This window comes from Cygnus olor, chromosome 1 (genome assembly GCF_009769625.2).
Source record: "Cygnus olor isolate bCygOlo1 chromosome 1, bCygOlo1.pri.v2, whole genome shotgun sequence".
NCBI classification, from domain to species: Eukaryota; Metazoa; Chordata; class Aves; order Anseriformes; family Anatidae; genus Cygnus; species Cygnus olor.
In genome coordinates this window covers 10,475,282-10,500,846 of record NC_049169.1, presented here as the reverse complement: position 1 = coordinate 10,500,846, position 25,565 = coordinate 10,475,282, and the positions used below count along the sequence as shown (strand labels likewise).

Sequence of the window (25,565 nt, the reverse complement as noted above, 5' to 3'; positions counted from 1 at the left end):
AGGCACAAAGTTTACCTGAATCAGCAGGACTTCCTCCACTGAGTCCAAGTTCAGCAGGCTAAAATGGTTATAAGCTGTGAAATGTCTTTTTTATGAGTTTTAACCTTATCACTTGGCCAAATCAAAACTGACTTTTTCAAGAATAAGGAAAGACATTTCTCCTTCTGGATATGTGCCTGACCAAAGAATAACTTTCCACCACTACATACTCTAGTACTACAGCTGTTCACAGAAAGTCACATCTACTGTTTTATAGCAGAAGCACTGTGCTCCTTGTTTTTGAATTGATCACTCTGCTTTGGTGTAGGAGGGTAAAAAAGCAAAAAAAAAAAAAAAAAATTTTTTTTTTTTGGAGTTTTCCAAAAGCATGAAGACTACAGGCTTGGTCCAAAGAATTCTGGAAGTAGTCAAAATAATGAGCTAGAATCAAAGCTGAAAATTCAGTCGAACTGTTAAGCATTTTTAAAGCTTAAGCAACTGAAGATAAGTTCTGTGAATAGAAGTGACAGGCATGCAAGCATGCTGTTTTTAATGTCTTGTAATCTCCATTTTTGCGAGATTGTGGTTCATTTCAGAGGAGATCTGACTAAACATTAATAGGCAGTAAGCAGAAAAGAAATGATGTTGCTCAAAAATGTGAAAGTGAGAATTACCTGCAAACAAAAGGAAAGAGGGAGAGACTGTTTTCCCTTGAAGAGAAGAGAGCTAATTAAAAACAACTGGTGGTAGTGAAAGACATCATGCAATTTAGGTCAAAAAAATGGCTTTGATACAGAGGGATATTTTACACTGAAACATCCCCCTTTCTAATCCTAAAATTACATGCAAATATTGACCATCTTGTGAATATCCTCAGGGATAACTTATGATTTGCTTCAACTGTGCTATAAATTCTAACTTTGGAAAAGAAACTTACCTACAGTATTCAAAGATAATGTTTTTTTTTCAGCATGAATGTCACTATTGTATACTATAACTATAGCCAGTGGCATTGCATATTACTATGCTTGCCCAGCAGTTCTTATTAGAAGATTATTTTAGCAGCTTGCAAGTTTTACGAATTTTAGCTATACAAACTAACATTTTCCTTAGGAAAAAAAAAAAAAAAAAGAGTGAGAGGGTCAATCTCTTGGCTTTTCATTACTTATTTTACTATGCTTTGTTTGCATGGAAATGCCAGGCAAAATGGTTAAGACATTATCTCATTGTTTTGCTCAATTAGAAATCCTCTGTAAACCATTTCTCTTTGAAATATCCTATTGCCCCATCACTGTAGACTAAAAACATAAAGTGTTCTTTCAAAGATAGATCTTTTACTCCTTCCTGTTTATTGAATTTTAGCCTGAAAAACAACTGCATGTCACTGCAGAAATTTTTCAGCTACATCCCCAGATCCTATATGCAGACATATTCCAACCCAGACAGTTTCACTCCCATCATGCTTCCTCCACTACTAAAACTCAGACTTACTCTGGTCTCTCCAGTGATCTCCAGATCACACCTATGGTCTAATCAGTGCAAGAAAGAAGAGATGACAAGTAAATGAGGAACAAAGGATAAATGATTGGGATACAGAGGTAGGAGACAACAGACTGGAAAATGGCAGGCAAAGAATAAGGAGAGAAGAGACTGGTGAGGAAAGGAGAAATAAAACAGGAGAAAACTACATGTCTGAGACTGAGAACTAGCAATGGAGGGAAAGATAAGAAGGGTGAAGAAAAATACCTGTCAGTAGAAACTGGGACAGAAACACAGAATGTATTGAGGAGGAGTGAAAGATAGCCCAACCAGCATAGCAGGAATGTGGAATGGAAAGGCCAATTTTGGATCATACATATGACGCTGAACAAGGGGATGGTGGGGTGTACTGGGTTCACATAGCAAGGTTTTGGTTGCAGGGGAGGGCTGCAGGGGTGGCCCCTGTGAGAAGAGTCCAGCAGCTGCCCCCTGTTAAATCAGAGCCTGCTCCAGTCGGCTCCAAAAGGAGTCCACTACTGGTCTGTGTGATGCTCATTGCACCTTTGTGAGAGAGCATATAAGAAACAACAACAAAAAAGAACCAACCATGCAACAGCAGCTGGAAGAGAGGAGTTAGAAAACACGAAAGAAACACCTGTGCACCAAGGTGAGTGTAGAAGGAGGGCAGGAGATGCTCCAGGTGCCAGAGCAGAAGTTCCCCTGCGGCCTGTGGAGAGGCCCCTGGTGGAGCAGGCTGTCCCCCTGCAGCCCATGGGTCCCACATGGAGCAGATCTCCACACTGCAGCCCGTGGAGGAGCCCCCGGTGGAGCAGGTGGATGTGGCCTGGAGGAAGCTGTGGCCCATGTAGAGCCCCCGCAGGAGCAGGCCCCGGGCCGGAGCTGCAGCCCGTGGAGAGGAGCCCATGCAGGAGCAGGGAGTCTCGGGGGAGCTGCCGCCCATGGGGAACCCGTACTGGAGCAGTTTTCTCCTGATGGATGGACTCCATGGTACGGACACGTGTTGGAGCAGTTCTTAAAGAGCTGCTGCCTGTGGGCAGCCCCTGCAGGATCAGTTTGGGAAGGACGGCATCCAGTGGGAGGGTCCCCACGTGGAACAGGGGATGACTTGTGAAGGAGTGGTGGAGACAAAGCGTTAGGGACTGAACACAGCCCCCACTTCCCCATGCCACTCAGGGGAAGGAGGAAGAAGAGGGTGGATGCAGGGGGAAGGTGTTTTTAGTTTGCTTTTAGTTTCTCACTGTTCTAGTCTGTTAGTGATAGGCAATAAATTATATTAATCTCTCAACACTGATTCTGTTTTGCCTGAGACAGTAATTGGTGAGTGATCTCCCTATCCTTATCTCAATCCACAAATGTGTTTTTTTCCATCATATTTTCTCCCCTTGTTCTTTGGAGGAGGGGAAATGAGAGCAGCATGGTGAAGCTGAGCTACCTAGCATTGTGAAACCACCCCATGGGGAAAGAGAGACACCACAAGTACGGAGGAGAATGGATCACACAGAGAACAGATGAGTAAAAGAGACCTTGCATCCACTTAGCAGAAACTCCTCACCAAAACCTGCAGAGAGAGATATGATTCGCAAGCCTTCTTGTCCTCTGTCAGCAGATATGTGTGAAATCCACCTACAAAAAATCCCATCAGCTTTCCATGCTGGGATAACCTTAAGTTCTTCAGGAAGCTTAAGTGATAGACATTTCTGCGTTGTTGAGATCCTATTGTGGAAACCCACATGTGTATCAATCTAATGCTTTGTTGCTAGGATTTCAAGATTTTGGTTTCGGTCAACATTTTCTGTTTGTTTGGGGATTTCCAAGATTAAAAACTGCATCTAAAGCATCTGTTTTAATACTCATTTATTCATTTTGCAATATCAAGTACTCAAATGTTAGGAAAGGCCACAACTAAAATAATCTCTGCAAGCTTTATTTATGTTCCTCATGTACATGCAGTGCCACAGTCCTTCCTTCAGCAGGATGGGCAGGGGTAGGGAAAGGGAAATATATGAACATGTGGTTGCATACTGGATGACGATATATAAACAAAGTTGTTTAGGTAGCCTAATCCTGACATTTTCTGAATTGTGACTACATTGTTCTGCCATCTCAGAATGTGTTTTTAGTCTCTGTGAATGAAATATAGCATGAAATATAGCAGAAAAATGTCTTCTCAATGAAACAATAATTTCTTTCCTACAACAATAAGTTCATTCCTAAAACACACTTTGTATTAAATTAAAATAGCTGAATATAACTAATTTTCATTCTCATCTGTTTCTTGTAGCCAACGGCTGCCTCACAGCTGTGAATATATGTCAAAAAATGGTCTCCCTCGTTAATATAGAGCAGAATGTTCCACTGCTGTGAATGGTTGCTTCCTGGATACTTTATCTGACAAACATATAACATGAAAGCACTTGTTTCAGGTGGTAGTGTTGCAATAATGGTAAGCCTTATGTCCGATACTGCACAGCTGATTAAATATTAGCAACGAGCAAGTGCTGCAACACAAAAAGAGAGAATTGAATGATGCCTATGTTATTCATTTCTCTCTCAGTAAGCACTGTAGAAGAGAAACACTACAGAGTTTAATTTCCCAGAGTCTTTTTACTATGTTACAATTAAATGATCATAATACCTAGATGATGCACACCATTCATTTCACTCTTCCTGTTATTGCACTCTAAGGCATGTCTTCCAACTCACCGCAGCAAGCTGGTCCACTCCACTTGCAGTTCGTGCCAAAGTTACGAGGTCTTCTTGCATCTTATCTACCCATGATTTTATCCTAAAGAAACCAAAAAGAAGAGAGAAAGAGAAGTCCAATCAAATCAATGGCAAATACCTATGACAATCTCAAATACAAATAAAGGCTGGCAGATAATAGGTATTATTATCTCACGTAATAGGTTGACACTGAAGTCCACCTGATACAGCTGTGAATCTGCTTTAGATATGTTCTCTGTTTTCCTTTTCTCCCTCTCTTATGCATGAACTTACTTTTTCAATAGTCATGTGAGGAACTTGCATTTAATTATATATTACAAGAAAAGAAAAAAAAAAGGCAGAATATGTTGATATTATTGAATATAAAATATACGTGAGTTTTCTTTGCTAAAAAATAATCGTCTTGTAATAGACCAAAACAATCTACATCCTAATAGTGTTCTCTTTCACTGTCTAAAATCTAAGCCATGTGTTTTTTTCTTCTACTTTTCAGCAGGTGGAGTATGCCTGGTGCTCTCCAGACACTGTCCCTACCATATCACTACAGCAGACTCTTGCTGACAGCTACTGAGGTCCGTTTCCAAATGTGATAGAGCCTAATTTACCATCTTTTTCCCTTTATTTATTTATTTATTTATTCATTTTATTTCCTCTAACAGAGCTTCTGCCAAACCTTGATGACCTGTACAGGATGAATGTTCTCATACAGTTTTCTGCTGTGGCCCCCACACTTAGTCTGTTGTAAACCAAACATACCATCATATCTATTACTAGCTGCAGCAAAGACCACCACAACAGAGCCTGTGCACTGCCCACCAGGACAACCTGCCTGGCCTACAGCTCATTCACAGCAACAGCTTTCTGGATGTGCTTGAGGTCCCTCTGCCAACAGATAGAATAAGCAGAGAAAAACAGCAACTGGAAGCAGGCTGACAAAACAGAGTAAATCTGGCCTGCAGCCCCTCTCTGGACACTCCAAGGAAGAAGAAGTAGGACAGGCGGCCACAGGTATAGGTGGCATGAGTTGTTCTGGCAAGGGGCACCTGCTCCTGGCTGCTGTTGCTGTGCACACTTGGCTCCCTAAGCGCAGTAAACATGACTCTTTGGAAAAGTATTGGATCCAATACAGTTTTTATGTTTACATGCAATGTCACATTTTGTAGCAGGAAACGAGTCATGGCACAAGTGTATTCCAGTGAGATCTATGCTTATTCCAGTAACAGAAGAAAGTGGTGTAGCTTGCCTAGCCAGAAAATTTGGTCTCCAACTCATCTATCATATCTTGCCTGTCATTATTACTGCTTTCAGCTCTGAAACCTGGAACAGATATTTACATTTTTCCTAGCCATTTCCTAGTCTTAATGTGATACATTGGGAATGGCTGCTTAAAAGATTATACATGAAATTAGGAAAGACAAAAATAAGAGAGACTCTATTTTTGCTGCAACTTGGAAGATTTGGAAGAATAAGAAAGATTATGGAGGATTGGTTTTAGTCCTTCTTTCCACCATTATTAATATATTTTGTGTTAAACAACAATCAATATCTTGAAAGGTCACAGACTGTATCATGGAGTTGTGACTTGGGACTTTTATTAAATGATCCTTCATCATGCTTTAGAAGAAAAAGATTAGTCATCCAAATGCAAAAGAAGATTCATGGCTGACTTCTATCATGAAGGACCTTCTGGCAGCTCAGAATAATCTGTGCGCAGGTAGGAATGGGAACCACCTCACAGAAGGGTACTGAGATTAACAAAAATGCCAGATATAAGATGCCAGATATAAGACAAATCCTTCTCAGTCAATATTGGGTGGCTCCCCAATCAATACACAGTCTTTCGTGAATCCTATTTTGAGACACCACAAGCAAAATATTCTAACAAAGTAAACAAGAACTTTTTGAAGGTTTAGTTCAAAATGTCTTCAAGGTATTTACAAAAAATCTATATCAGAAAATGAACACTGGTTTCATACAACCTAGGAGAGAGCCTTATAATTATGACTCAGCATTCCTTACAAAAAATGGTTAAGCAACTGGCAAATTGTAACCATGGTTTCTCATTAACCATGGCTTCTGCCTGTGATACTGCTGTTTTCATCTTCTGTCTCCAGCCCTTCACTTGGCTTGTTTGACACTTATCTATTGTGTCATATCTTTTATTTTTCCCTTTCAAATCTTTGGATAAAGAACAGTGATTTTAAGCTGTCTGTACAGCACTCCCATTGTTTTCTAACTGGATGCTAGGAGTATCAGATGCATAAAAATTACATCTTAAAAAAAAAAAAAAGAGAGAGAAAAAGTCATAATTTAAATTATTTCACTAGTGTAGTTCATCACTAAGCAATTTTAATTGATTTAGTTCCTAGATGCTAGAAACTGTTCAGAAGACTGTCTGTTCTTTAAAATCTTGTCACTGCACCAGACATTTTCAGTGTTGTAACTAAGAATACTCCAAAACTTTTTTTTGCCGGTTATAGCCACTAATGATAATCTCATCCATTCACAGCTCATAGTGTGAGAATTGAGGTCTTTTTGCTGGCAGTGTACAAAACAGAACAAAAGAGCAACATTTTGATTAATATCTCCCTGCTTAAGCTACCCACATTACTTCAACCCTTAGACTGCCACTATAACACTTTATATTAGCATGATATTTGCTATATACAATACTTTTGTACACACAGTATCTCATCGTTGTGTTTAATGCTTCATTCCATGGTCCCTGACAAGTGTCAGAGCATCACTCCACATTTACAGATGACAAAAACCACCCATCACAAAGCCAGACGTTTGCCTTTCTGCTCCCTTAGCTGAAAGTGGAGTTATTGCTATGTCCTGCAAATGGTGGACTGACTTCTTTCCCAGATGGCAGAATGTCAAGTTATAATTCTGAAATTTTGGGAAAAATATTATATACATTAAACCACTACATATACCGAATCAATAGTGCAAGAGGAGACATCATTTAGGTTGTAATTATCTAGATTTGCATGAATGTGTTTTTTAGCTTGCAGGTATTTTTCTAATTTGGGACTACTTTTAAAAGACTTCTAAAAAAAAAAAAAGATTTTAAAATGAATGCTTCTAAGTAAAATAGTGCTAAAGTCTCACAGGAAGCTTTCCACTGTATAAAATATTTAATTCTCCATGAGGAAAAAAGATATGCACAGAATTATGAGCATTGTAATGAAAATGTGTAACACGGAATTTAAAAAAAATACTTACTAGGACAAGTCCACTGGCACTTAAAAAGGACTGATGGGTACTAGAACAACTGTTAAGAATTCATTCATCTCCTAGTTGACTAGTAACAATAAACTGCTAATATATGAGCAAGAGCAGTAGCAATAGAGCCTTTTCAAGGGAAACTATAGAGAGTGTACTAGAAGGGCTTAAACAAGTGTCTTGCATGAAAATCTTACTGATCTGTCATTACCATATCATGACATGAAAAGAGGGTTTGCTTCAAACTGCTTCTTAGCTCGGTGCTTCTCCCAGTCTCTTTGCAGATCTTCAGAAATTCAAGGAGCACTAGCAGAATGCATAAAAAGACTGGAGACCCCCAAAAGTGAGATTGTTCTTAGGTGCGAGCTCCAGTGCCCCACCAGAACTCTGCTGCAGGGCTTCAACAAGTCCAAGTATGCTAACAGAAAAACCTCCAGATGGAGAGGATATTTTAAAAGGTGCCTAAAGGCTCCCTTCATCCACAATAATAGAACAGCTTTTTGAACAGCTTTTTCTCTTTTTCTTTTTTCATTTATTATTATTTTATTATTATTATTATTATTTGATGTTCCTTATTATTTGTGGGGCTATCAAGGTTTAAGAACATGGTAGCAAAATGTCCATGTCTGAACCCACCCTCAGAGTTGTTATGTGCTAGTGGAACATGCCAGTGACAGGAATGAGAAATTTTAAAATGAGAGCTAGCCTAGACACAACTAGCAGACATAACAACCTGCTTCAGACATGGAGTACTTATTTGCTCCTACCTACCTTTTACACCAGTGATTTGACCAATCTCTAGGCTATTTTCCCTTTCTTTGGTGAACGTCTGCTGTACCATTTAGTCAGTTTGCTACCTATCTCCAACCCAGATAAAGAGACTACCCCGTCAATTTAATGCTGATGCTTTTCTGTGTAGGTTCAACAAAGGCTACAGGTGCAATGAGTCAACAGTCTGTAGTTGTTTTTCCCCCTGCATCGTATCATCAAGAATACTCTTACTGTCTTATTTCTTTACTTATTCACATCCTACCTCTCTAACATGGTAACATGAAAGTGATATATATCAGGATTTAGGGACTGATTACATTTTCGTCGACTGTTATAACTGATTCCATCATTGTGCTAATATTCCTAAATCTTATTTTCCATACTTTTCTTTCCAGAGTACGATATAAAATAAGTTAATTTCCTGGTTGAAATCTCACAAAGCCCTTATATTATATAAACATGTAGTTTTGTATAAAATAGAAATCAGCTATGTTATCAGTATGTTAATAGAAATCATCTTTTATGATGCATTTTGTTTAGCACAGTTTTAAGCCCATCACATGTATCTGTAGAACAGTATCAACTCATAAACACAAGATAAATAATAATAATAATAATAAAAAAGATATCGTCTACCATTTTTTTATGTTTTCAGTTTTTCTGTATGAAAGAATGAGGTATACAAAAGGTGAAAAAGTGAAATGCATTACCCAAAAGCATTTTCAAAAGCATAAAATAAATAATTGAACACACTGAGATTTTTTATGATCCATTTCAGTTATAAAAATTCTGGGTGCTATTTCTAAGAAGGGTCGATAGAAAAACTCAGGGAGGATTGATTTTTGAATTGACTTTTTTCATTTCCCATTGCTTTGTTTTTTACTGGATACTTTCCCCTCTGTCCCTGAAGAAAACTAGAATGGTGAGAAAATACATTAATTAGTTAGTTAACCTTGAGTTACTGGTGGAAGTTACTTTTCAAAACATGAATTACTTATTATTACTTAATATTTCTATTACTTGAAAATGAAATATGGAATGTTTTCCTCTTTCATTATATATATATGCAGATATATATATATATATAAAATGCAAATATATATTTTATTTTTCAATAAAATCTTCTTATATATCCTGTAGACTTCCTGCTTCCACAGTTAGCTCAGGATTCATCCTGTTTAGAAGTTAGCTGCCTAGACTGGTGTTACTTTTCTCCCTTTTTTATTTTTCTTTTGTTTTGAACAAGGTTTCTGCTACAGTCAGTGAAGAAAGGGACCTCCAGAGCTGCCCCATTGCCCCTGTTAGAACTCCAGACACCTTGGATTCCTGGTCCAGGACCCCCAATACAGCTAGGCTACATGCTTGACTTTTAGGAAGGTTACATTAGATAGCATCAGTTTAGATGGAATAGGAAGAAATCCACCTTCATTCCAATTTAATAACAATTTCCCTCCCCATCTATAACTTGAGCATAAATAAGAACGCTTCTTCCAATCCTGACTGTGCATTTACCTTAAAAGACGTTTTTATCATATATTTATCTTCATCTAGTGGACTTTTTGTAGTGGAAATTGTCTTTTTCTTACTTGCCTGGACAACAGCGGGGTCCAACATAAAGATTAATAACTTAGGAAGGATTTTTCTAGATTACTGTCAGAAATATAAATAGTCAAATGGCATTCTAAATTTCTGAGGATGCTTTATATCATTACCCTCTCCTTCCAACAAGAACTTAAGTAACATTATAAGTACTACCTTAGGGTCTAACATCTGCATCTCATTTCTCCCACCTCACCACCACACAAAAGTGTCTTTGCAGCATACATTTTAGATAGTCCATGTTCCTGAACTGGAAACAATCCCAAACAATCCCAAAACTTTAATGGGAAAATTTAGCAGAACATTTAAAATAAAACTTTTTTTTTTTTTTAAGGGAATCGTATTATCTCATTGCATTTTAAAACATGTCCTTTTTAAAAAAAAAAAAAAAAAAAAGAAAAAGAAAAAACATAACAGGAGCCTCTAGGCACTGAAATGCTTGTCTGGTACTCCTTTTAACTGAAGCCTGTAGTGCAATATCTGCCTGACAGCTGCTCATGATCAGAGTTTATTTAACAATTGGAAAGCTGTCACAGCAAACATGAGGTCTCATGACTTAAAGAAGCAGCAGTCATTTTTCTGCAAAGGGTAACAACAGAAAGCCTGTACAAAAGGTTAGTTTGTTCCTATCGCTATTGGTTTGGCATGAACGTTGCAATGGATGTTCCACTGAAAGGTGATTACAATTTTCAGAACAATTGATTTTAACCCCATTCTCCTACACACAGGTTTTCCCCATATCAGGCAATGACAGGACAACAGGAGAGCCCACATGCCTTTCCACCAAAGCTTCTAAGTGATGTGAATAATTAAGGGAATAATCTGATTAAAGACAAACAGATATGGGTCATTTACTGTGGAATTAGGAGGTACCCTGCTGCTGCTGCCTGGGCTGTGATCAGATTGATGAAGAAACAGCCAGAACACTACAGAGCCATCCATCCACATTACAGTATTATCCAACCTAGCATAACAGCTATTTTGACAACACAGAAATCCTTTCTTCCTCTTTATATTTTTTTATTTTTTTTTCAGTAAAGTCAAAGGATTTTTGCTGGTGCCCCTCACTCATGTTCCAAGAAAAACTTAATACAGCAGGTGCCAACCTAAGAAATCTTTCTTTTAACTTCATTAAAAATCTATTTTATGTTAAACTTGTATGCCAAACTTGCAGAACAGAGTACTGCTCAATTGCAAGAGTACAAGAAAACAAGAGAGGTACATGTAGAACAGCCGGGCTAACACCTTTTCCTCCTGAAGCTGATGCAATTCCTTTCTGCTGACTTCAAGGAAAGTAGATTCATGTAATTACATACCATAGCTCTGTAGACTATTCACCCTAATTTAAGGCCTATTAGCTGACTTCTGTCTTACAACCTAAAGGGGCGTGTGCGGACCTTAACTCTGCCAGTTTAAGTCATGTGATATGTTGGAGATCTGCATTCAGCTCTCCTCAGTTAAGCTTACATTTTGTTCAAGTTTCTCAAGAGCTCTTGCATGCAAAAGTAACGACAATTAGAATAATGAAAGATTTAAGTGGCAAGAGGAAGATTATTTTTTTCCACAATAGTTCAGTATTTCTTAGTTTATATAAAAAAGTACCACTATTGGAAAAGTAATGCTTGAAAAATGAAGATAGATGAGATTAGACTCAGAAAGAGTGAGACAGCAAGCCTTGCTATATTTTTACAAGCAACTCCACACTTTATTTTCTTGCTCAGAAAATCCTTCATTTTCAGAATCAGAAGCTTTTTAGAAGATTTCCTGACAGTGAAGGAGAGGGGAAAGTCTACAAAATTATTGTAAAAGCAGTATTTTCAACCATTCTTTGCCCCTCTTAGGCAACACTAAAGGGCAAACAAACTCTTATCGTAATTGATAGAAGGCATGTGAAAGAAGAAACTATGCTATGATGGAATTACTAACCTTCTACACAGAAATTACCCATGTTGCTGCATTTATACCTCCTACTGCAAAACTACTGAGTTTTAATACCACTATATATTTTGATGACCTATTAAGCTGACAGTACAGCATTTCAGATATGTGGGTGGAAGGATAGATTTACAGAGAACCAGACTCTGGAAAGAGTAATAAAGGCAAGTTTTATGAAATACCGAAAAAAATGAAATAGTGTCCTGAAATCCCATTGATTATAAGTCAAGGAAAGAAGAGGTTAGGTATGCAGAGACTGATGCAAAGATCACTCAAATCCCATGGTTATCAGATTAAGCTCTTGATAAAGTGATGGTACTCAAATCCCCACTGAGTAGCCAGAAATAAATAAAAGGGGGTTATATAATTTAGATGTGATACAAAAGCAAATTAAGGCAAAGTAGTCAGTATAAGAATATGTGAATCTTCTAGATTTTACTACAGGATTTGTAACAATCCAATTAGATCTACAGAGTGGAGGCGATTTAAATTCATCATTCAGAGATATTCTCACCTCATTGTATAACCTCTACAGCTATTGTGAACCCCTCCGGTTGTGTACATTCCTCCAACAATCTTCTTTCTGTTGCTTGGAAATATGCTAATATACTTTGTGATAGAATGATACCATAGAATTATAATATAAATACTATATGTAGTGTATAGCAACTCACAAAGAAGTTAAGAGTTCACAAATTTGAGGCTTGTGCTGCAAGCATTGCAGATCCCACTTTATTTTATTATAATGATGATACAGGCATATATATCCACCGTCAGCTATGTGTTGAAAAATATATCACAAAATATTATATAAATGTTTGGAAGAACTTTTCTATAATAAAAACAAAGTACAGATTAAGTCATGACATTTAACTACTGTGCAGAGCAGGGAAAGTAGGGAAGATATGCTCTGTCTTTACATAAAAATGGATGCACAAAATGCATCATCTACTCCATAGGCAAAAATATTTCCTTCATTGGCAAGAAGAAAAAATAGTACTTTGTTCCTTTGCCCTCTTTGACTGTCTTACCAGCCCAAATGTGACGAGCATCTGTCCATGCAGTTTGGAAAGCCTTTCCAGATAGGAAACAGCCCTTATAGCCAAGGCCTAAGAGACCCTCTTGTTCTTTCTTCATTTCAAAATGTAAAAATTTTGCTTGAAATAATTATCTTACGTTTCTCAAACTAAAACATTTGGGGAATGAGACATAATATCTGTGTCATAATGTAGACAGAGTCAATGTAGACAGCAAGCTCTTCATTCTATATTTGAGTTTTAGTAGCAGATGTCTTAATATTAAGACTTGGGATTTTTAAGCTCTTATTCCATGTTTAAGCCATCCATGTCACAGAAGCTATACAAAATTTCCATTTTTTTCCAAACACTTTCTCATACATAAACATGGTTCCTCTCCATCATAGACTTCATAGAACAAGCACTCAGGTGCACTCACTAAACTGCTGTCCTTCCAAGGAACACCCCTAATAAATGGGGCACTAAGAACCTACTGAAGCAGCATTTATACAGACAGAAGCAGAAAAAGCAGCCCCCTGATTTAGCCCCAGCTCAGCATATCTACGTTCCACCACTCACTTCTAGGATGATGCTCATGGCAAGCAAAGGACAGAACTCGCGTCTCAGTGACCGCCTATGTCCTAAGCAATGGTTTTCTTCTTTCATGTTCAAACCCAGTGGCAGGTTCAGGGATGGAAATGGTCAACTATGAGTGGCACATGGATCTGCCCGGTGTTTGCCCAAGTGCCAAGAAAAGTAGAATCTCCTCCCATTTTTATAAGTGGGTGGTAGAATGCATTTCCCATTTAATAAGTGGGTTGTAGAAACCCCAAAGCACACAGATGTTAAATGGGAATGACCAAGTAATTCCGTAAATGAGGTTCTCATTTTAAAGAGCCATCATCAGGGCATGGTCATATTATTTTGTAAGCTGGTTCAGCCTAAACCAAGTGTCTGACAGGTGTTTAGCCACTCATGGTCATAATTAGACCTTCTGCTCCACAAATATTTCTCTTTACTTTGCCAAAAGTGTTCTTTTGGAGTCTAAAGCTACCTAGCAAATAACATGAAAAATATCCTCTAATGGAAATTACTGTTGCACAAAATATCATTTAATAATTTAAACTCAATCTTTAATGTTAAGCCTGACAAGTACAATCAGCTGCAAAATTACTGTAAGCTGTAAAAACAAAAAATAAATAAAAACTCCTTAAAATGATTATGTTTTAATTATCAAAGATTATAGTGCTAAAACAGTTTAACAGAGAAGACATTCATTTATAACTTAAATAACTATCATTAGTCCTCAGATGTATTTCATTAAAGGCTTTTACAATCAGATATACCATTTATTGCTTAGCATTAAAAACATAAACACTCAGAATCTAGTTACCATTTCTGTAGCTCAGAAACATACATTCAAAATGAAGAATCCCTAATTTGTTTCTAATCTGTGCTAGATGAAACGCAAACATTTTCTTTTAAATTCCAAAGCTCTACATATGGCCTAACCATGTAGATCTCCTGGAGATCTGTATCAGAGAAGCTGCTACCAGAGAGAAACAGGTGTATCTGCCCTCACCAGAGTTCCCCCAGAACAACACCAAAGATGACTCTTATCCTATCTTTGCTTCAGCTCTGGTACCTAGTATTTAAAGAGCATACATTTCAGCCCAGACTAAGTTTATCACTCTACTACAAACACAGATACTCCCTTAAAATCAATCACCCTTTAGTAAAAAGGAGACTAAAACTGAATTTCACGTTATTCCAGTATTGTATCAATGGAACCTGGATTAGAACCTGCTCCCTAAGCAAAGTAATACATAAATGTTGGTGTTTTTTCAGTGTTTTATATTATACGTTAACCCTAATAATGGTATAATGCCTATAAATGGGGAATAAAAAAAGCATGTCTTGAAAACCATGATTGAAAAATAAACCTCAGTGTAATGGAACTTTACAAAGTGCTAACTGCACAATTTTTCCAAAGCATTTCAGGCAAAAAAAATGATTTTATCAGTTGTGCTTAACATATCACAGTCACACTTTAACTGTAATTTGTATTAAAATGATTTTTTCCCCAAACTAATAAGCATTACATTTTAGCCCTGGAAAAAAGGAAAAAAAAAAAAAAAAAAAAAAAAAAAAGCATAAGTAAATTGCAATATGGCAGATTGGATAACAGTATAGAAGAGATTAAAGGAAAAAAGAAAGAGGTTCGTACAAATCAGGAGTGTGTTCGGGAACTTACTTATGACTGTGCATCCACAGATACATGCACCAACTCCAACTCAGTGAGAATTTCATCTGAAAATATCATCACTTGTGCACTACCATAGCAATACCTAGCTTTCATGCATCTACAGTGCAGAAGCTACACATATGGACTGGAAGTGTGAATAAACAGCAGAGACAACCACAATAACAATAGCACACACATTTATCCCCTTAAAACATGCAATTAGTTTGACTAGCTGTTTGTGGTAACAAATTTACCTTCACATAATATACCTGAAAAAAACATAGTATCTAGGTAAAACTATGTGAAAACAGAGACTACATAATGTCTGCATAATGCAGCAGCATCATACTGCTGTACAAGGAGGTGACCCAACAAGGCTGAATTCGAAGCCTGACCCAAACTGACAAAGAGCTGCAGGATCAGACCTGAGACTGAAACAAACTTTCTAAAACAATTTGAAATATATACAATAATTCAGATAAAAAATAAAACGGGTTAGCTTTTTTTTTTTTTTTTTTCCAGCTTATCTATCATTGAATGCATACAAAATAACTTTTTTTGTTTAGGTTTGAATTGAATATGTGAATAGCTATATATGCAGCATTGAACAAACATATTTAACAGAAATGCTAGTTAGTATAAGTGTTCACAGAAATGACCAAATGTCCATCTCATTTTGTCCACAGTGGTACGTCTGAAGTAGCGAACAACAAAACTTCTCTTGATTTCAGCAGCACATGAACAAGTTCTTAAAACTGTAACTCCCTGTCTTTCAGGGAACTTAATATAAATCAGGACCCTTTTTTTTTTATTTTTTTTTTTGGGGGGGGGGACGGGGACGACGGGGGCAGGGGGTTGGAAAGGGTATTTAAATACTTCACCTCCCACACAATGCACTAGATAACTGCAGCCAAGCCAATGACATTGTATCAGCTCAGCTCTATATCTTTATTTGAGTGTCTGATGAGAGTTTTGCTTGTAGCAGCATGAAGTCTACTACACAGGACTGACACCAGCACCAGCAAATCAGATGTTACAGATGCTGCAGCAAGGTACATGAGCAGATGAATAATTCCTCCTATGCAAGTGGCAGTAGTCACATAATTTAAGTACCCAGCTGAACTGCACTCAGATCCTGCACAGCAAGTCTGCCTTTTTTTGGTTTTGCCACTTGCCTAAATGCAAAAGTTAAACATAGAAATAGAAGGATGCTTAAAGGATAAGCAAGTTTTTATGTTCTCTGGAAGATGGGGCTTGATTGTATAGGGAGAATCTTTCTAATAACTCTGTATGAAATTATGATTATTAAAATTGTATGTTTTTATAATGCTCATTTAATATGAAACTTTAAAAATATTCCATGATCACTTAAGCACTAAAAAGCAACAAACATTGGCAACAAAAGTGCAGGTTTTGTACTATACAGCTATAAGCTGTTCAATACCAAGCTTCAAATTTTATAGCCTCCTTTAAAACGCAGTTTTCAGTGATGTTGATCTCCCGTTTAATAATGACAAGGATTCATAAATAAAACATCTATTATATCAGATGGCAGAATGCCACCTTTTGATGAACCCATGTAGTCTAACACACACACACACACACAAAAGAACTGACTCCAACTGTACTACTTCAATGGAATGCTACATTTCTTGTAATTATGTTTTTTTTCAAATTATTACATACTTTAAGAAATCTTTGTTGCAAAATGTACTCCAAAGAATTTTACTTGAAAGCAGTACATCCAAATTAATCAGCTGTTTCATTTGCAAATATATTCTTCCTTTCAAAGCCTGACTTCCAATGTGCAAAGCTGTCACCTCCCTAACATGCCACTACTGTGGCATGTATAGTAACAACATTTACAGTAATAAAGAGGCATTGTTTTGGAAGGACCTAAATAGACTCCATCTTCTGAAAGATAACCACTATCTGCGTTTAGTGCTGCCATTTAAAACAAAAAATAAAATATCATGACAAAAGATGCAAAAGAGGCAAAGCAGAGATTATTGTACAAGCAGAAGACTGTGGCATAGAATATTAATTTTCTACAGAAATTAGCATCAAAATTAGCAATAGCCATGCATACAGCCTTTAAATTCTTTCCATTTCACAAAGTCGCTCTGAATTACACTGAGTTTTTGCTAAAGGCGCAGCTGGCATGTTGTGGTTCCTGGGATGCAAATGGCTATTTGAAAAGGATAATAGTTTAAGAGAAAATAATCAATGCATTCTTTTCATCCTGTTCAGGAGGTTATGAGTCTGTTCCCAGACACACAGCACTCTTCTGTCTTGAAAACAGTTTTGAAAACTGTCCATTACAATATGAGATCCAAAGCCGTAAACTCTTTGTATGTTAATCAGCCTAGGGGAGGTGAGGTCTCCTGTTTGGATCAGGGCAGCATCTGTACAAGCTGGTGCAGATGAACCTTAGATATAATAAAACCATGACTAAGTTTTTCCAGGGTGCTGGACAGACCAATTGTATATCAGAATTGCTAGTTGTAAACTACTGGGAAAATAAATAAATAAATGCAATAACTCTGTAAAGAACCAGAAGCAACTAAAACCATATTTCAGTCTTTCGCATTACAAAATTAACCTTTTGAAATGGCTAGTGTCAGGCTTCACAGGCTAGTTCAGTCATGCACAGATTTGCAGATCTCATATTTTTGTTGTAGTCCTCCAATAGTGACAGACAGTATTTTTCTTAAATCTGCAGAAGCTGGAGATTGAAAGATAATACTATATGTCATTATTGTAATGATATGAAAGTCTCAGCTTCATTCTTTAAAAGAAAAAGAATTCTTACAGATAACAAATAACTCATATGAACCTTAGAAGCAAAAGAGTACGTGCTCACAATGTTTGGGCTTCACTTTTGAAAGCCTGGGTGATGTGTTTGATTCAGAAAGCTCAGGCACAGAAATGGCTTCCAACTGTGTGCACGGGGCCAAAGGGCTGTAAGGGTCAGTTCACAGCAAAGCTGAACAAGAATGACATTAAATGTAATTCAGCTTTAAAACAATGCCTTCTCAAAGAGGCTTTGCTCTCCTTTCTCAGGCTGGGGTAAATGCTCTAAGGTCAGGAGGCCACAGTACTTGTCAGTGTATTCAATGCACATTAGGAAGACAGGCTATTACGGAAGAGTGTCTGACATTTACTCAGAAGCCAACCCTACCCTCTTCCACTTGTCCCCTTCCCCAATTTCAACACATTCTCTAATTAACCAACAATACAACACAACATAATTGAACAGATGTAGTAGTCATTTCCAGGAATTACCCATTCTCCTATCAAATCAGAGTGCACAGAAAGGGCTGTGTTTGAAACGGGTGAACTTAATTGCCCGATAGTCCCCAAGAGAGATGTACAAATAGATCAAGACATCACACACGGGCAACTGATCTCAACTCTGACACAAGCTTTTTGTCATTCCCTCATCCATCTTTGCTTACTAGGGTTAATGGTGGCTGCAATTGACACTGGACAATTTAATAAATAAGAGCATTGGATGTGTTTCAAATGAAGCATACCAGAATGCAGGCTTTAGTGACATTTTGATTAAAGGTCCATACATAGCGAAGACTTTTTATGAGGCAGCTGCTTAAAAGACAATCTATTTGAGTGAAAACAGAGCAGAGTAGCTGGTATCCCTTGGCAATTTACTGTGAAACATTTGTTTGCTTCACAACGATCTGATTCACAATCATTGTACTTGCATGGTTGGTTGATTAAATCAGTAGCTTTAGCAGTCATTACACTGAGCAAATAAAATAAAAAAAAAAAAAAAGTCAATTGCTAAAGTAATTCCTCTGCGTTACGCAAAACAGATAAATCACAAGAGTGCATTCCATTTTGTTTTCCAGCAATATTCTCCATTTCCATTTCACAGTATAATGTACTGAGTTTTTAAGTCACAATCATAAATAATAATTAATTTTTAAAATTATTAATCCAGATCAGTGTTGATAACTGTTCTGAAGGGAGTGCGCTGCCAACAGTTTAACATAAAATTGCGGATTCACTGAGAGTGATCTAAGAAAGGATTGATTTCCTTAAACAGAGAGAGAGAGAGAAAGGTATTCAAACAGAAGCAGCAATGGTAATTTGAATCTGATCATGCAAACAAGGCCAGCCTCTCCCCACCTCAGGCTACCTCCCTGCACCCTGGATCCAGCCTGGGCTAGCAGAGATGACTAACGACATTTAAAAGGCACAGATATGACACATTCAGGCAACAAAAAAAGAGGGAAATAAGAAAGAGCCTCGCAAGCAGGGAAAATGTCAACTCTGGAAGATCATGCTGCATTTATTTAGGCCTGGATGAGTGTTAATAGTAGAAGAGAGCAATACTTAGCAGAGGCTGAAATTGGGAATGAAGAGACTGGTCTTACAGTGAAAGAATGTAAACTAAAATAAATGAATTGCTTAGTTTAGACAAATCTCCATGAATGAAAATATTTCATTTTTTTTTCTTTAATTTTATTTACAAAATGCTACCCTACAGAATTTCCAGATTGCTCAGTAGAAAGGCCATCAATATCATTGAGGAAAGATGAAAGAGCCTTTTAAATTGGGTGCAGTTTCTGCATTTCTCTTCATTGTCATGACTGTAATACAGTTTTGCTGTGACAACATACCAGATTCCAAGGCCTTGGAATGCCTTGACGTCTCTGAATATGTAACATTCCCCAGACAGAAGGGAAGGCAAAAACATTAGCACAACTGTGTTCTCATGTTCACCATTAAGATAGCTCTGAAATAGTAGAGCCATACTCACTGTATTGTAATCTGTACAATTTTATACTTCATAAGCATAACTTTCATAATTTTCTCTTATTTTTGTCTGATTCCAACATATTAAAACACTACAGGAAAAGCTCTGTGCTCAGATTGCAAACCGCTTTGCGTATGTATGCTGTTTGTACTTCAGACCTAACACTCATCAGACAACTCTCTCTTCCCCAGTACATCTACGCTAGGACTGTCTTAAACAGTCCCATTTAGTCCCATTTAATGCAATGAGTCCACTGCTGACTGGGAGCCAGAAGAAGGAAAGATTTTTTTTTTGGTCAATATAATTGCTGCCAAAAAGAGAAAAAAGAAAAAAAAAAAAAAAAAGAATGAGTAGGAAAAGAAATAGAGAAATAGTTCTCTTTTTTCCTGTTCTTCTGCATACATGCTAAAATAAACTTCACAGCACGATAAGGTGTGTTCCATTTGCTTATTTCAAAATAGTCCCTCACAGAGAGGTATTTCTATTGAAGTGGTAGTAAATGAAGCACCTTACACAACATGTGAAAGTCAAATAAAATTGCCTTCAACCAGCACTAACCCACTAGACAAATTTTGTGAAAGATTCTAGTTAGATTACACTGAATAAAGGTCACAGTCTACTCCAAACACAAACTGACTTGTTATGCTGCAAACATGAAGCCACCTTTAAAACCAGTGCCTGTCCCATTGTCATGTCTTACATCCTAGGTATTGATTAACGCTTCAGAGGTACATTGGAAGGTTCTAGATTTTCATTCTGCTTGGATTACAGGCATTATTTTAGATGAACATAGCAGATGGGATGCAAACAGGACTGGATGCTCAAGGGTGATTTGAAATGGATCACAACCTGATCAAGACCCTGTGAGCCATCTCCCTGTGCCAGTTCCATTGAGTTCAGTCTTCTATGAATATAAATAGTCTTTTCCTCCCTCAATCATTTCCACAAATCTCTCTTTGATTTAAGAGGCATCTAAAGGAAATAATGGATCAGGCCTCATATACAAGAATGTGGTTTAAAATGTATTTATGCTTAAATGTAATATTCAGAATCATTTTAATTTACCTTGGTTTTATCTGGGTTATTTGAGAAAGCTGGCAACAGACATGAAGTTCAGCTTCAGGAAGCAGTGACAGCAACAAACCCCTTAATTGATTTTGTTGCCTGAAAGTTAAGCAGCAGTAACAGGCAGGTGCTTTGTGTGCAGACAGGCAGAGTACGTTTATCTGGCACTAATTATGAGTAGCTTGTTTAACTTGTACACCTTTAGTGTTCTGCTACATGATTAACTCTACAGATAGAGACTATATCCTTACCATAGCTTTACACAGTGCTTAGTTCTTGGGAGTATAAATTAAGTCCCTGAATGTTTTCCTAGTACAAGGATGAGTACAAAGCCTGACTTAGGGGTTCTGAGCTGTACCAAGGACTATATCATGGGGTAAATAGTACAGGAGCTTTCACAAGTGTCTAAATGCCCATTTTTGTTTTGGGAAAAAAATAATAATAAAAAACATTCCTGAAATAAATTGTCAACCTAACTCTCTCAACAAAATCCCCCTCATATCTTATATTCAAGTGAGAGTTAGAGTACAGGCCAGTCTGTCACATTTACAAGCACCTGATCTGTGTGGGAACAGAAGAAGCTAAACAAAGACAGAGATGCCTGACCACCACGCATTTGCAGAATTAGCATAACCTTTTTTTCCTACAAGCTATCATGACTGTTGAATGGCTATCTGGAAAGTATTCTGAGATCAAGTGATGTTTAAAAGGCCTTTAGCACACAACAAAGTAGCACAATCAAAATTTGATCCATTTATACCCCTTTCTAAGTCTGTCTCTGAAACATAATCTCTTTTCATGTACGATACGAGAGTGCACTGCTATGTGAGATGTGCTGCATGCAGTACAACTGATGATACTTTGGATAAGAAGGATGAGAAAGCTTTCAGTAGTCTTACCAAGGTAACAGAGCACTTTAATGAAAGTTTAGAATTTGTGTTTAATATTTAATCAACTTAACACTTTGATTTATGTAGACTACTGTACATCCTCCAAGGGCAAGAGGAGAGTACTTTCAAGGAAGAGCATTTGTGGAGAAAAATGTTGACATTCCTACTCCAATTAAACTCCTAATTGTGCATAAATCTTTTCTATTTCTTCTCTTTCTCTGAATACATTACCTTCACATTGCAAACATGAAATCAGACATTTCTAAACCGTAGTTTATGATAAGCACTCATCATAAAATGCTTGCTTCTCCTCATTTCCAGTACACAAAAAAAAAAAAAAAAAAAGGACTAACATCAGACATCAGGAGAAGAATGCATGCACGCACAATACAAACATATTTATTTTCATGGTATCCATCTCTGTAGATATCCTTTTTTTGAGTCAGCTAAAAGTAGTTGTTGATGCAGTAGAACAAAATGGATGTAAAATAATGATGTACCATGGAAAGGCCAAAGAAGACGACGGTAGCAGATTTATGCACAAAAGCCAGGAAATTCTTAACGGCAATGTCAAACTTGAATATCTACATTCTAAGTTCATAGTGTTAGGTGAGATGAAAAGTCTATGCTTATAAGCTTTAATATAAAAATACAAGGGATTCTTCCATAGACATTTTCTTTTTATAGTATACAATATAATGAAATACTGAGAATGTGTACCAATATGTACTGTAGAAGAAATCAATGGATATTGGCTTTCCTATACCAGCAAGGTACAGGTAGCTCAGCTACCATATCCTTGAAACCTGTTAAATACAGTATAATCAAGTGTCATGTGCTGGACAAGTTAACTATAAAACCCATTGCTATTTGCTGTCATGGTAAGATTGGAAAATTCTCTCTTCTCCACTTCTGATGGGATGCTTTTGAATCGTCTTTTGCTCCAGCTAAAATTGTATTTCTCTTAGCCAGTGCACATTTACTGCATAGACTTTTGACTTTTACCATGTCTTTTCAAATGCCAATTCAGAAAGTGTGTCAGCACAAGAGTCACATCATCATTCACACAGTCCATTTGTAGTGGTCTTGGGGAGGGAGAGTGGGTAGATACCTTTTGTTCCTACAAGAAGAAAGTAAGTGACCTATGAAATCTGAAACTGACCTTTTATTTGTTATCGGTCATCTGGACAAGTAAAAGGGACCACCCTCTTTGTTATGTTTATTGAGCAATTGTCAATAATACATGCTCGAAACTGGTACTTCCTGAAAGGCTAAATGAATTACAAGGGACCTGCCAAAATCATAAAGGAAATCATGGCAGAACCGTGAAAAGAATCATCATCCTTGTCACTGGTTCAGCAGACGTTTGGGCAAGGAAGTGTGAGTAGAAATAACTTAGTGCTGCAAGCCCCTAACCTCTCCACCCTGCTAATTTGCACAAAGAAGGAATGAGCAAAACCACCCAGAGCAGTTGTAGCTCTCCACTTCCACTCAGCTGACTTAGCACTCACTTCATGCAGTGAAATAGGAATTTCATTTTACATTGCTTTGGACTCTTTGTGTGTGTGTGTGTGTGTGTATGTGTGTGTGTGTGTGCTGGTGTAAGTCAATTGGTTTAAGCAGCTTCCAGAGTAAGAGCGACATGACTGCACAGAAACCAAGTCCTACTAATTTTCCATTGTGAAAAGCTGATAGTGATCAACTGGGCATTTAAAATTTCAAAAAAAAAGCCAACGTGTTTGTATATACCTAGTCAAATGCTAAGCCTTTATTTCTTTCTAAAGCTGCCTGACAATGGTCTAAGAGATGCTACCTGCTCCTTTCCATGCTTTCCTCTCCCACAGGCTCTGGCAGCTCTTCACATGGGACAAGTGCTCAGGGACCTCCCCAGGTGTCACACTACCTTTAGCCATTCAGGCCAGAGGGTTTTGTGCACTGATTTCTCCTGTGCTGTGTCTACTCACACCTATCCTAGGGACATACTATTCACCTTGCACGGATGTAAATTTAATACTGGATTTCTCACACGAGGCTTTTTTATTCCCAGCGCTATGCTAGCAAGCCTAACAATTGGCAAAGTGGTGAGGTCAGCTGTCTTGTAGCTTGAATCCAAAGAATCCAAACTATGGCTCTACTTTATATACATTAACCAAGTTCCTCATGCATTAGCTCATGCATTCTTCCAGTAGTTCTCATGTCCTATCATATTTTTTCCATTCAGTTTATTGTCTTAGCCGTATGCCAAAGACGCTCTCAAGCTCCAGTCTCTAGCAAACAGCATGTGTTTTATTTGTGCTATGTACTTTCAACTGCCATATTTGGATGTCTCTTGCTCTGCACATCCCTTACTACAAGAGGTCTGTGTAGACTACTGTAAGTCCTTTGATAGTCACTTCTGTGACTATACACAGTCTACTCAATAGTTTAGTGTTTAACTGCTTAATCAGCCATACACTCAAGCTTCCATTACTTAAGACGCATGCATACAATAAACTCTGTATTTTTTTAGAGTCGTGTAACACTGTTTTAGCCCTGAGCAACAAAAAAATGGATGCTAACGGCATGTTCCTCTCAGCCAAATTCTATTAATCCAGAAAAACTCTTACTGTAAATAATCTCACTGTTTAAGGACTTAAATAATATGACTGTTTACTGAACTCAATGAAGCCTATCTAAACATGAAAAATTAAGGGAGTTACAAGTGTGTATTTCAATAAGTTATTTATATTTTTTTTACAAAATCATTCTGGAAAGGTTAAAGCAAGCTTACACGTGCCCCAGGCAAAAACTGACCATTTTCATTCTACATAAAAATCTGTTTTAAACAAAGTGAGAACAGGAAGAATAACAAAAATCTGGTAGTAGAGAAAGACAAAGCTGTTGTTGCTTGCTATCTGAAAGAAAGCACATAGTTTCTGTTTTGTCTTCAGTGTAATACTTTTTTTTTTTTTCCATATAGCTGTTTCCAAAAAATGCTGAGCAACTATAAAATATTTTCACTGACTCTCCACTTTTACTGGGTACCTACCATCTTCATGATTGCGAATACTTCCATGACTCTATAAAATCAATTAGTTTACATAAAAAGCCACTCTAACTCGTGACAAAAACACATTAAAATTACATCACTTAATAGGAAGTAACCAAGGAAAATCACAGTAAATACCTAAAATGTTCAACACAGTCTTTGAATGTCAGCGCCAAACAAAACTCCTTGCACCTGAATGAATGCTTTACAACACAGAGTAATGGCATCTGTAAATATGAAGCATGACATGGTGAAAACATCAAAACAACCCTAATTGCAGCTTCTACCTGAAATTCTTTCAAGGAATCTGATGAGCTCCAATTTCAGTACTATAATGAAAAAATTATATTTTAAGAATGGACAAGGGAATGGAGTAATGCAGTAATGCAAGAGAAGATTTCTGTGGACTTGCTTTTTCCCCTCTTTACTGTGGGTCTGTTTCTCTACAAACAGCAAGTGTTTACTATAAAATGGTAAATCTCTTCAAATCCTACCAACTTCAAGGAAATACAAAGTAGAGGAGTGGAGGGAGGAAAAGCTATGAAATTTTGCTGGATTTGTCATCACTTTCAAAAGGTTCACCATTGTCAGTAAGGTTAGGATTTTCCCAAGGAAAACTTTGTGCAATCGCAGACTGTCCTGAATAACATCACTGAAACAGAACCTCTGTTCATATTAGCAAGCACTGTGGCACAATAGGAGCAAATCTGGGGTGCAAAACAGTTACACTGAGGACTAAATGTCCCGACCAGGTGCAATGGGGACATTTGACTTTGGACTAACTGTAGTCTAGTCCTGTGGACTG

The 25,565-nt window shown here is 37.3% G+C and overlaps 1 protein-coding gene across 10 annotated transcripts in view; it reads right to left on the bottom strand.

Moving 5' to 3' along the window:
• The window catches only part of CACNA2D1 (calcium voltage-gated channel auxiliary subunit alpha2delta 1), a 405,950-nt gene that overhangs the window by 343,910 nt on the left and 36,475 nt on the right, over positions 1-25,565 (bottom strand). For all 10 annotated transcript variants that reach the window (XR_005817136.1, XM_040548370.1, XM_040548379.1 and 7 more), the window contains exon 2: positions 4,183-4,264. Coding sequence is in view for 9 of the 10 variants with exons in the window: in XM_040548370.1 (XP_040404304.1) it covers positions 4,183-4,264 (82 nt within the window). In the remaining variant the exon portion in view is untranslated. The remainder of the gene's footprint in view (positions 1-4,182; positions 4,265-25,565) is intronic.